Genomic DNA, 13,157 nt, shown 5'->3' on the forward strand with positions numbered 1-13,157 from the left:
AGACGTGATACAAAGTATGCCTGTCTGTATCTGGTGCAAATTTCAGGGGATTGTGCAAAAATGTTTTTGTCTTAGTGTTTCCCTCTTTGAGCTGTGCTGGGAAAAAAACTGCTCATGGTTTTGTACAAGTTTAACTCCAGGTATCTACAGAACATTAGTACTCACACGTCAGTGACAATATCAACACCAAAAATTAAGTGAAAGCGTTAATATGCTGTATTATATGGTCCAAAGCCACACATGTAGGATAGGATAGCCCTTAATATTAAGCGTTATTATTGATATTATGACATTTCTACCTAATAGAGAACGGTTGGAGTGTGTTAATATGAAAAAGCAAGGTCCTCTTCTAATGAAGGGCATCCTAACCACCCAAGTCTCTTCTGAGTCTCAACCTCCTATCTGACGGCTTGATCATTGGAGTCATCCTATGCACTATAGTCCACTGCCTTGTTACAGTCAATTCCCTAGACACACACACTTTGGCTTGCTCTGAAGCCAATAATTTGTATTGTCCTGTAGAAATGTTGGCTTGTGTCAGTTCTCCTCTGGTGAGAATAATAAAATGGTGATTGTCAGACGTGCTTTCTCTGTGCTATTCTATTTGTATCCCAATGCATGGCTTTGAAGGTCAGTTGTATTATGAAGTGCAACACCTGCATCATACTGTACTTTTTGTGCTCTTTGAAAGAAAATACCCTGTAGTTGCAGTAGCTAGTCATCCTATTGGAAGGCTGACCAACTCAGAAGTTCCTCGTCAAACAAAGTGACTCATGGCTCAATCAGATTTGGTTGTCCTAATGAAGACAGTTGGGTCACAGGGGAGCTCCAGGTAGAAGTTGCTCTTAGGCACAGATTTAGGATCAGCGCAACCTCCCCAAATGCTGAGTATAACTATTAGGCGGTGGTGGGATGCAAAACTGACCTTAGATCAGTTACAGGGGCCAACTAGAGAATGTGTGGAAGCTGATGCACTGTCCTGCCGATGGTGTCAGGCAGTGGTGGCTCTGTCTTCAGACTGCAAGCTGCAAACCCCCCCCCCCCGCCCAATCTCCCCAAGGTCACTCATTCATTCACACAAGAAGCAACTATCGACATCTCTGTTTTCCTGCGTCAGAATGAGGTGGGCTCACTCGCACACCGCTCCCCGGATTCAAAACCCCACATCATCCGACATTCTACATCATAGGTCATGAAGATCATCAGTTCAATGCTCCATGAGGAAAATAGCATCCTTTGATACAAGTTTATCCTGTTTTTCTATGTAACACTGAAGTACACAGTCTGGCCGTACACCACCCTTCCCTCTCTATCATACTTAGATGTATTATCTTGGTCCATCCTTTCTAATATGGCTCAAAAGTGTATTTATTCTATAAAACATTTAATATAAAACACAAGGTTATGCATGAACAAACCAGTTTCTTAACTAAGTCCTAGCTATCTAATTTCTCCCACGTTTGTTATTTTTCAGTTATTCATGGCACCAGTGTATGGCAATATGGCACATTTAGATATGAAATATGGCTGATGTATCACATATATGAAAATGGCAGGATAATTCCATTCCTCTACCATTTTAACCAAGTTGATCTCTAAGCAAGTCCTTCATCTCCCTTTATGTACAGATTGATTCACCACATTTCCTTCTCTACCTTTCCCATTCTCATATGTCTACTCTCTTCATGAAGACTACACACACAGTAGGTAGAAGTTGCCCTAACCACTGATACAGAGCCAGATATTTTTTCATCCCCCTAATGGTTAAGGGTGGGTTTAGGGGTGAGATAATCTGATCCTAGATCTAGAGTTGATGGCAATTTCTACCTGGAGCCCCTCACACCGTCACCTCATTCTTACTGCCTGTCCTGATGCCCTGACTGCCTCCTCCTCCACTTCCTCCTCCTCTACTTCCTCCTCCTCCTCCTCCTCCCGCTCCTCCGTCGCCCCCTCCTGGTATAAAGTGTAACTGCTCTATAGTGTTCTGCCTCTTGGCAGCGAAAGCCATCCTCTTAGCGCTGTGGCCCCCTAGCGTCCCTGTTCCCATGACAACCCCCGCCCCGGGCATCTCGCTACCACCCCAGCCCCCCATGCCTCCCCCCATGCCTCCGCTCATATGCCCTGTCATGCCCTGGCTTCTCTCCTGCTCCCGCCCGGAGGTGGGGTGAGAGTTCATCTTGATCATGTGGTGGCGGTCCAGGGAGGGTGTGGCACATACATTCTGCTGGGACTGGGCTTTCTGCTGAGGAGTGAGACCACCCCGGGGGAGAGTGGGGACCATGCCTCCCCCGCCTCCATGGGCATATGGATCCGGCACACCCACTCCCATCCCTCCGACCCCCATCCCACCGACCCCTCTACCCATGCTCTCCTCCAGGTGATCTGGGGACATGAGTAGACGATCCTGAGGACGCTCCTGAGGCCGCTCCTGGGGCCAATCCTTGGGCTTCCTCGTCAGGGTCTGGTTGTTGGACTGAGGCCGCTCCTGGGGTCGATCCTTGGGCTTCCGTGTCAGGGTCTGGGTGTTGGAGTTCTTAGTAGCAGCAGCCATGGCTTTGTAGTACTGGTGCTGCTGGTTCTTGGACATCCTGGAGAGGGTCCCAGTGTTCCCAGGGGACGTCCCCCATGTTGAGCAGCTGGTCCTGCGACATGACCTTCCTGGCAGGCTTGGACAGGGTGTCGTAGTTGGGGTTGTAGTGCTGCTCAGTTGGGTCCAGGGGGTAGGGGTTGACCGTGGGGGAGACGGGGGGTAGGCCGGTGGGTTGGATCCAGGGTCGGGGGGCGTGGCGGGGGAGGGTGCCCCTCCCACCCATGGTGTTGTAGTCTCCGCCACAGGGGATGTGGTGACTGGAGGACTGGAGAGCGGGCTGGGCCGTGTGGGGACGCCTCTTGGTGGTGCAGTAGCCCGATGAATATTCATCAAGACCACTCTTTTCTGCAATCAAAAGAGGAATAGTGAAACACATAAGTTGTAGAGCTACTGTTTACTGTGTGACGGGGTCTATCTCTACGTTGCAGCATGGTACACTACTCACCCAGGCGTTTGAGCGAGGAGTATCTGTTGAGCTCTGGCTTGGTGGCGTTCTCGTAGGATGGGGGGAGCTGTGCCAGGTTATGGAGGGAGTGGTGGAAGGAGGGCTGCCCTTTAGTGTTGTTGTGTTTGCTGGACAGAAGAGTGCCTCCAGCCGCCAGCTGGGCATTGTTCATACGGGGGGCGCGTTCTGAGGGGTCAAAAGACAGCTATGTTAGAGTGTGTTTGTTTCTTAATGCGATGTTGTTGTTTTTTAGATAACCTTTATCTAACCAGGTTGGTATCATTGACATCCAAGACATTATTGTGAGTTTAATAACTGTAAAACACGGAAGGGCACCAGATGCATACATTACAGTATGTCACTGGAACCAACCATTTACACCACCAGTTGTCTTACCGATGGTAGCAGTGTGATTTGGACTGGTTCCTGAGTGGATAAAATTGTGTTGAATATTCCCCACTGCAAAACAAACAAATAAACAGTCATCAGCTGTGGAGCAACAGTGTGTACATAATGTGTGTGTGTATGTGAGTGAGACATCAGAGGGTTATACTGTATGATGTGTTAAATTGTGGATGTTATCAGGCAATTTCCAGCTTCATGGTGTATTAACCACATTAAGATCAAGGCATCCATCCTCTTTTACATTACCTGGGCCAATTCACCTTTACATGCTCACTCACTTATCATTTATTGAGCCTGTGGGAATCAACCAAGGTATTGCACTGTGTTTCAAATATACATAACTGTCCCTCTATGAAAACTTTGAGTTCCATGGCGTACACATCTCCGATGAGCTGAAATGGTCAAACCACACAGACACCATGGTGAAGAAGGCACGGCAGCGACTCTTCAACCTCAGGAGGCTGAATACATTTGGCCTGTCTCCGAGGGCCCTCACAGTGTTTCACAGGAGCACCATCGAGAGACTACTGTCAGGCTGCATCACATCCTGGTACGGCAACTCCATCGCCACTGACCGCAAGGCACTACAGACGGTGGTACGCTCAGCCAAACGCACCATTAGGTGCTCACTGCCTTCCCTCCAAGACACCTACAACACCAGGTGTCGCAGGAAGGCCAAGAAGATCATCAAGGACCTCAGCCACCCGAGCCATCATGGCCTGTTCTCCCCGCTTCCATCACTCGCTTCTCTTTTTTTGACCTGCACTGTTGGAGCTCGGAGCATAAGTATTTCACTGTACCCTGCGATTACATCTGCAACCCTGTGCATGTGACTAATAACCTCATCTAATCTAATCCCTTTTATACCTTCCCCTTTCTTACAAGACAGTTTGAAATAAGCCTAAAGCCCAACAACAGCACAAAACAGGAGAAACGACTTTGAAACAGAAGTGTACTATATGAGCTTGTCCTCATTTCCCTTTTTCATTTCAAAAACATGTTTCCTGTTTGTTCCAACTGAATGCTCCCCTGGCCACTCACGTCTGTTGTCCTTGCTGGGCAGGCCAGGGGCGTAGAGGTTTTTGGGAGGTCTGCCCAGCGTACCCTGTCCCTCCCCTGAACCACACAGAGCCACGCTGTTGTTCCTCTCATCCTGCTGCACTGGACTGGACTGGTGACGCAACATGTCCACCAGCGCTCTGAGAGAAGGAGAAACCAAAAAGAGAATGTAAAAAATTTAAATGTATAAGTAATTAGCTGGTGTAAAATGTGTTTTATTGCCTGGAGTAATAACAGTTCCCCCCCTGGCATCAACAATATTATATATTGTCTGATATTATGAATGAAACATGCTATAAACATGTTATAACAACATTATGAAATTACTAAAGAATCTGTGTTTGTCTTTCTGTCTGACTGTCCATCTGGCTATATGTCTGTGTGACTGTCTGTCTGTCTTACGCTCTGCCTGTTCATCTGTCTGGTCTGTGACTGATTGACCCCTCCCCTCACCTGGGCATGTTGATCTCTCCGTTGTTGGCCTGCTGCGACACCTTGTTGAACATTATCTTAATCCCCACGGCAACCGCTACCATAAACACAATAACGCCTCCAATCACAAAGCCTGTGTTGTGGCTCAATGGCTGCAGAGGGTCCAGTTCCGGCACATCATCGTCCAGGGGTATGGCGTTTGGCGGCTGGGTCTTGGCCCAATCCGGGGAGTCGTAGTTGGTACAGCTGCTCTGCTCCAGACGGCGGGTGGGGTCAGGGCAGCAGAAGCGGTAGTGGCAGCTGCCACAGCAGTAGATGAAGCTGTCCTTGGAGCAGTTGAAGGTGTTGTCCAACTGGCCCATAACATCATAGTAACCATGGCACACGTCCACATCCACCAGTCTGCGGGGAGGAGGAGCCACCTGGGCCGCGCCCAACGGAGGAGCCAGGGCTCCCGCCGCCGCAGACGTCACGTTCTTGGGGAACATGATCTGGGCCAGGGGTCGGGGAGGGGTCTCCAGAACCCCAAGGGATTCTGGAAGTTTCTCTGGAGCTTTGGGCCTGCCCCGGAGGGCAGCTGGGCGGAGGTTGGCATGGATGGCCAGGAGGAGGAGAGGGGGGCTGGGGGTGGACTGAGGGGGGTCGGTGGAGCCCCCCTGGCGAGGCCGGGGGTCGGTACGTAGGGGAGAGGGAGGGGGAGAGGGGGAGCTGTCCTCAGCTGTGGTAAGTGGGGCAGCAAGGAGAGAGAGGAGGGAGACGGCGAAGACTTGGAGATTGGTGGTGGGCGTCATCTTTACATGACTAAGAGCTCTATTTTCTGTTGTCGACTCAACGCTGTTACAATCCTGTATCCTTTTTTCAGAATTAACCCACTAAAACACTATTTGAAACATTTAGGTAGCAGGTATGAGTTGTTTGGTACTCATAGTTTCAAAATATCTTAATTTAATAATAAATATGTCTGATGAACTTTGTGAATTAATTATAGATACGCTTTAAGAGATGGAAGTCACGATAAAAGAGAAAAGAACTCCACTAATATAAAGTTGTAAGTGTCAACCATTGGTGACAGAGGTATTTACATGGCTTTCATTCTGTTACTATTATCTTGAACATTTCCTGTGATAATATTTTGCAGTAAATTGAACATGATGATCTTGATCAAACCCGGATCGTCTATTTCTTCTCCTAGATCTAGAATCTATCTACCATACAAAACATAGCTATGAAGCAAAAATACAAAGATAGATGGAATCTCCTTGGATCAAAGATCAAACAGAAGGTTTTGACCTTCACCATCACGTTTTCCTGAACACGTTGTGCTTTGTTTTGCTGAAGACAACAAGTAAGCTTCCTCAATGAGTTATGGCAATTTTATACATTTCCTTTCGGTTATGGCACTTATAAAATAATATGTCACAAAATGACACATAGCCTATGTTTTTAAGGGCAACAGTCCTCTGTAAACATTGTTCCTAAAATGTAAACAGTTAATTTTCTGTTAATGATTCAATTATGTCCTTTTGGCACTGGATACATTCCAAGTCTGCACTTAGAATCAACCTGTAAACTAATATTCTCTGAAAAAGTAGCAAAATCTCTACATATAAATGTTTCAATCTTGTGCTAAATAAATGATTTGTAATAAATCTAAATAATTAGTGTTCCTGTGCTTTTAGATGTTGCAGACCCTTTGAATGGCAGTTGGAGAGGTTGTGGTTCTTAACGGGTCAGGGCACTGAATGGCTGTGGCGTAGTGTAAACATTACTGTGTGACTGTAAAGCAGGACATTGCCCTTCCAGGCTTTTAAACATCACAGGTCACTAACTACAGATATGCATTGGCCACTTATTTACTTAAATGTTTTATGGTCTTATCTAAAATGCATAGGCACTTACTGTTCCTCTGATTGGGCTGAAGGCTACAGAGCCAGCGCCCGACATTAAGGACAGAGGACAGCGAATACCGCAAATGAGGAGAAAATATACAACGGTACGACAAATCGTATTATATCAAATAGACAGCTGAAAAAGCAGTTTTCATTTTAGCTAGTGGCTTGGTGGGTACCTCTGTTTTTAGATGTACAAACTTAGTATGTATGGTCTAGTATAGAATATACAACGAAAAGAGCTTGAGATGTAGATGTAAATCTACAGATTGAATTCAGTTGTGTCTCATTATGATGGTTGAGGACTGAATAGCACATTGTTCACATGAGCCATTCCTTCAATAACTCTGATTATTCCTGATTTGGTCCTAAAACTGAAAGAAAAGCATTTTGTTTGAGAGAAATATGTAAATGTGGGAAGTTATTGTGTCTGAGGTTACAGGTGATAATAGACAGAGACAGCTCCGTCTCCCACACAAATTCTAATTACATACAATTATCAAAACAGTCCCTATCTGTCGCTGAGCATGTAGGCATGGATAGGGGAGGCGGGGGGGCTGCTGAAATCACTGATGGCTCTACTTGTTTCAATACATGTGAATAAAAACAATGGAGAATACAACCAGCAGGTCTCACTGTTGGAGAATACAACCAGCAGGTCTCACTGTTGGAGAATACAACCAGCAGGTCTCACTGTTGGAGAATACAACCAGCAGTTCTCACTGTTGGAGAATACAACCAGCAGGTCTCACTGTTGGAGAATACAACCAGCAGGTCTCACTGTGGGAGAATACAACCAGCAGGTCTCACTGTTGGAGAATACAACCAGCAGTTCTCACTGGTGTTCCAAATCACTTTTTTATAAAGAACTCTTCTGTTCCCTGAAAGTTCTGCTTGATTTCATGGATTGTCTTCACATTTGGATGAAGGGGGTCAGGCCTGGAATGTCTTCACAGATTTGTGGATCCTGTATGGAACACAGAAAGAATCGATTAGGAGAGTGGACTTCAAGCCCCCCCCTCCCCTCCCCTCCCCACCCCACACACACACACAAACACACTCACACACACTCGCTCGTATCCTAAAGCACCAACACACACCACAGCAACACACAGACAACACACTCTGTAAGACACTCAGAAATTGCTATGAATTTCTAGCTATAAATTTGAATTGAACTTAAAGTGTGCACCATGCATGCTTGTATGCACCTGAATTTGTGTGCTGTTGTGTGTGTGCGTGTAGGTATGTATGCTACGTGTGTGTATGTTTGTGTATGTGTGTGTGTGTGTGTGTGTGTGTGTGTGTGTGTGTGTGTGTGTGTGTGTGTGTGTGTGTGTGTGTGTGTGTGTGTGTGTGTGTGCGTGCATGTGTGTGTGTGTGCAGGACAGCCAGCCATATGCACCTGAATTTGTGTGGTGTTATGCGTGTGTGACATAGCTGGCCGATGCCCTCACATTGATGAGACAAAGATGGTGATATCGGAATAAACAGCTTATTTTTTATTAAAAACTTGCAGACATCCCAGCAGTCCCACACACACACAGAACACCATCCTCCATTTAAACAAACTGAAGTGCCTCAGGCTGCAGGCCACAGGTGTGTGCAAGTGCAATCAGCTAATTAACAAGGCTTGAACGCAGTCAGCTCACACGATTAAAGGGGCATGTCACTCATTCTTACATACAAACTAACAGGTAAAGGTTGAGCTGATGAATAAATATCAATTAAGTGGAAGGATGTGATAATTAATTGACAGTTTAGGATCCTATATAAATAAATACACAATAAATACAAGAATACTCCTTCACAGTGTGTGCGTGTAGGTATGCTACGCGTGTGTGTGTGTTAGTGTGTCTCTGCCTTTTGCAGGAGCATCAGCTCCTGAAAAGCAGATGAGCGAGGGAGAGAAAGAAAGAGAGAAACAGAGAGAGAGAGCAGGGGGATAAATGTAGGGTCGGGATTTAAATGTGCAGAGAGAGTTGGTGGGGAGCGGGAAGAGCCAGAGGTATAGACGCAGAGACGGTCGTGAGTGGGAGGGCGGTGTGTGGGTGGCACAGAATCAAGTACATTTCTCCCAGCACTTACCAATATAACACCGCACACCACAGCACACCACAGTTAGACAGACCCACAAATGCACAACCCAGACAACATAACAAGATAGGGTGACACAGCCAGCATTAAATAAGATGGAAGACAGTGGTTTGGATGTCCTTTCACTTGCATCTGCAAGATCTGATCTGCACAATGCACAATGTTAAAGCTGTTGTTGAAGTGGCAGCATGTATGTCAGTCAGAGAGATAGATTGTGTGTGTGTGTGTGTGTGTGTGTGTGTCTGCAGTACACTCTACAGGCATTCTGAACCTTTCTGTAGTCTCTCCCTCTCTCCTTTCATTCCTCTCGCTCTCTCCTTCTCTCTCCCATCTCCCTCGTTCTCCCTTTCTCTCTCTTTCTCAGATTTGGTGCGTGGGTTGAGGCAGCTAACTCTCTTAGAATAGCACTGCAGATCTGTCTGTGTATAAGAGAGAGAGATAGATGGGGAGAGAAAATGAGGTTGAGTCCAATCTACACCTATCAGACAATTCTCAAACTTCTACCTCCATCATCACTTGTTCTCCATGATACCATGATCTCTTCCATTTCATCCTCTATCCATACATTATCCTATCTCCATCACCACATTCCTTATCACTTCAACTAACAACATCTACTCTCATGAAAAGGCATCCCGACCTGCATTTTTCAGCAGGATATACTAATCCAAAAGACTTGTCATGACTAAAGACGCAAATTAGAGTGAAACATCAGGCAGTTATAATTTCTGTAATGTATCTCCAGTATCCTAACACACCTAACAGTAAAAATGTAAAAATGCCATATGCAGTGGCATCATAAGTTAGATGTCTCTATAGTTATATCTCTATATTTACCACTATATACTGTAACATCGTAAGTTATATGTCTCTATAGTTATATCTCTATAGTTACCATTATATACTGTAACATCGTAAGTTAGATATCTCTATAGTTATATCTCTATAGTTACCACTATATACTGTAACATCTTAAGTTAGATATCTCTATAGTTACTACTGTATACTGTAACATTATAAGTTAGATGTATCTATAGTTATATCTGTATAGTTACTACTATACACTGGCCAGTTTATAAGGTACACCACCCCGTTCACGAAAATGATTTGCCACTGAGTCAAATGGCTGTGGCTTACTATATAAAGCAGGCATCGAGGCATTCAGTTACTGTTCGATTGAACGTTAGAATGGGCGAAACGAGCGACCTAAGAGACTTTGAGCATGGTATAATCGTCGGTGCCAGGCGCGCCGGTTCAAGTATCTCAGAAACGGCCGGCCTCCTAGGCTTTTCACGCATGACAGTCTAGGGTTTACCGAGAATGGTGCGACAAACAAAAAGCATCCAGTCAGTGGCAATCCTGTGGGCGAAAACAGCTTGTTGATGAGAGGTCGAAGGAGAATGCCAAGAATCGTGCAACAGGCGGATCACAAACAGGCAAATGGCATCTCGGAACGCACAACTCGTTGGTCCTTGTCACGGATGGGCTATTGCAGCAGACAACCACACCAGGTTCCACTCCTATCAGCTAAAACCAAGAAGAATTGGCTCCAGTGGCCATGCGATCACCAACATTGGACAACTGAGGAGTGGAAAAACATTGCCTGGTCCGACGAATCCCAGTTCCTGTTGCGTCATGCTGATGGCAGAGTCAGGATTTGGCATAAGCAGCATGAGTCCATGGCCCCATCCTGCCTGGACAGGCTGGTGGCGGTGGTGTAATGGTGTGGGGAATGTTTTCCTGACACACGTTAGGTCCCTTAATACCAATCAAGCAACATTTCCATGCCCCGAAGAATTCAGGCTGTTCTGGAGGCAAAGGGAGTTCCGACACAGTACTAGATGGGTGTACCTTAAACTGGCCACTGAGTGTATACTGTAACATCGTAAGTTAGATGTCTCTCTATAGATGTGTCTCTATAGTCATATCTCTATTGTTATGTCTCTTCCTGACTAGAAGCATTGCAGTTGTATAATGAGTGGGGGCAGGGGGCAGGCCATCTCACATACATTGTTGTACGCTAAAGGAAGGGAGGGAGGAAAGGAGGGAGGGAGAGAATAAATGGGAATGAAAAGTGAAGGACAAAACACTCAAGTGTTGTGCAGATCATAATGATGCGTCCATGAGTTCCATGTCCACTGAAGGAAGGACATCATGACATGACACTAAACTTATTCAGAACAAACACACAGGATTAATACTGCATGCCATTGTATCACAGCAACAGCATCTTTCTTATTGATTTATGATACTATAGTGTGAAGAAGATGCAACAAAACTTGTCCATCATGACTCATTGCACTGAATACTAATCAATCCAAGCAGGGGGTTAATGTAGAACAACCCATAAGGGTTTGATCGCAATCAGGGTGTGGAGAGGCAAATATCTCCACACCCTGTGGAGGGCAAAATGTTAAATGCTCACATTTGAACAACATTCCTTGTGCACAATGCACAAAATAAAATGGCTATAGTTCTGATAAAAGGCCAGCAGAGAAGAAGTATCCTAGTGCAAGCAGACTGAATTCTGAAATGCCCATAGTGAGTTTAACTGCGCAATGAACCTGCTGCTGCTTGTGTACCCATATCTGGCTGTAACCGGTCTGTGTATGAATGGACATCGGCACATCTATCTGTTTTACAGGTGAACAACTTGTAGCTCAGCCACTGCACTTATACAGTATTGCATGTAGGTTACGGAGGAATGCCTTGCATGTATCATTAAGAGTGCGTGGGTGTATCAGAACCCGAGTGTGTATACACTGACTGGCTGCGTGTGTGTAGTCTAATCACATATGAAGTATCAATGTATAAAAACTGTGTCAATGTGTATCAGCTGCGTCTTATAAGCGTGTTTATGTGATAAGTTGATTTCTGTGGCGCAGCTTTCAAATCAATCTGTTTTGTTGCTGTATCCTATATTTATCCATATTGATAGCAAATCACTTTGTGCCATATGAGGAACCAGAGGTAATGAGAAACATGAAGACAATTTAAACTATTACTGAGCATTTGTTTCATGATGTTCCTGTATCAAAAAAGGTTAATATATTGTCATGTCTTACCTGGGCGTTCTGCCGGATAACAGCTGGGGAGACCGTGCGCACTGGATTGCTGCGATAAATACGCTGTGGTTAGGCTGTTGAAGGAAGACTGCTGCCCAATGTTGTGTTCCAGCATATCCGTCGACAATATGACATATCTGCACTATTTATTTTTACTAGCCTAGACTACAATTATTTTAGTTTACTCTATCGATGGAATAACCTATTATTAGAATAGCCTACAAGCTGTGCAATGACGAGTTTATGGAAATATTGTCTAACTTTTCCTGGTAAAATAAATGTTCGTAACTTAACGATGTGCATAAATTCCATGTGTTGCACATATAATTGTCTGGTAAAAAAAAAAATCCCTAGAAGAAAACGCAACTCTAGCTATCCTACAAAACTCACTATAGCGAGCAAGTGCAGCACAATAGGCCTATCACACCGTCAAAAGGAAGGTCGCCAGATACAATTGTTTCGTGAATTAAACTACACATATTTCCTTTGCAAATTTACGTTCCCGTTATTCCACGCCGATATAAGAGTTCCTTCAGAAATTCCGACCGAACCCGATCATACAATGCCTATGGGATTGTGCGACTGGTCTCACTGAGGTCCGCAAAGCTCAAACGCGCTCTCATTGGTCGCTCGAACTGGTGAGAGTTCTATCCAGCGCTTTCGGATGTTGAATTCCAACCCATCCATGATGGTCTGTAATTGGTTTAAGGAAGTGATTATGGTTCCAATACGATTGGTTCCAATACCAGCAAGACTGTATACAGAAGACATGAGCTATCCATGTCAATGATGCGCTGCAACTGCTATACAGAGCGGGGTTATGGACCATTATGGACCGGCACACGTGCCTCGGGGCCCCCGACTTCCAGGGGGCTCCCAAGATAGCATATGAACACCTCATAAGCAATGGCAAAGTGTTTAGATTAGCAGGAAATTAGCTTTAAAACTGCAAAGTTTTCTCTCAGCATCATGCCAAAATGTGTAGAATAGCAGGAAATTAGCTTTAAAAGTGGAAATATTTCTCTCAGCCTCATGGTCAAATGTGAAGAATAGCATGAGATAAACTATAAACAGCACATGTTTCTCTCTGCCCCATGGCAAAATGTGTATAATTGCTGCTATGCAGTGTCACAGGTGTTAGAAGAATAAAATGAAGATAAAAACTGACAGCCATC

General features: G+C 45.1%; 1 protein-coding gene across 1 annotated transcript; it reads right to left on the reverse strand.

Annotated features, from left to right (window-relative positions):
- Positions 1-1,031: 1,031 nt before the first annotated feature.
- On the reverse strand, positions 1,032-12,568 carry LOC121543835 (protein shisa-7). Its single transcript, XM_045216543.1, is given in 7 exon segments — positions 1,032-2,614; positions 2,616-2,935; positions 3,036-3,221; positions 3,432-3,494; positions 4,482-4,639; positions 4,953-7,787; positions 11,983-12,568. Coding segments are annotated over 6 exon segments (2,274 nt in total). The 5' UTR covers positions 5,723-7,787; positions 11,983-12,568; the 3' UTR covers positions 1,032-1,837.
- Between the last annotated feature and the right edge of the window lie 589 nt (positions 12,569-13,157).

Source organism: Coregonus clupeaformis, unplaced genomic scaffold (assembly GCF_020615455.1).
Source record: "Coregonus clupeaformis isolate EN_2021a unplaced genomic scaffold, ASM2061545v1 scaf0737, whole genome shotgun sequence".
In the NCBI taxonomy this organism is placed as follows: domain Eukaryota; kingdom Metazoa; phylum Chordata; class Actinopteri; order Salmoniformes; family Salmonidae; genus Coregonus; species Coregonus clupeaformis.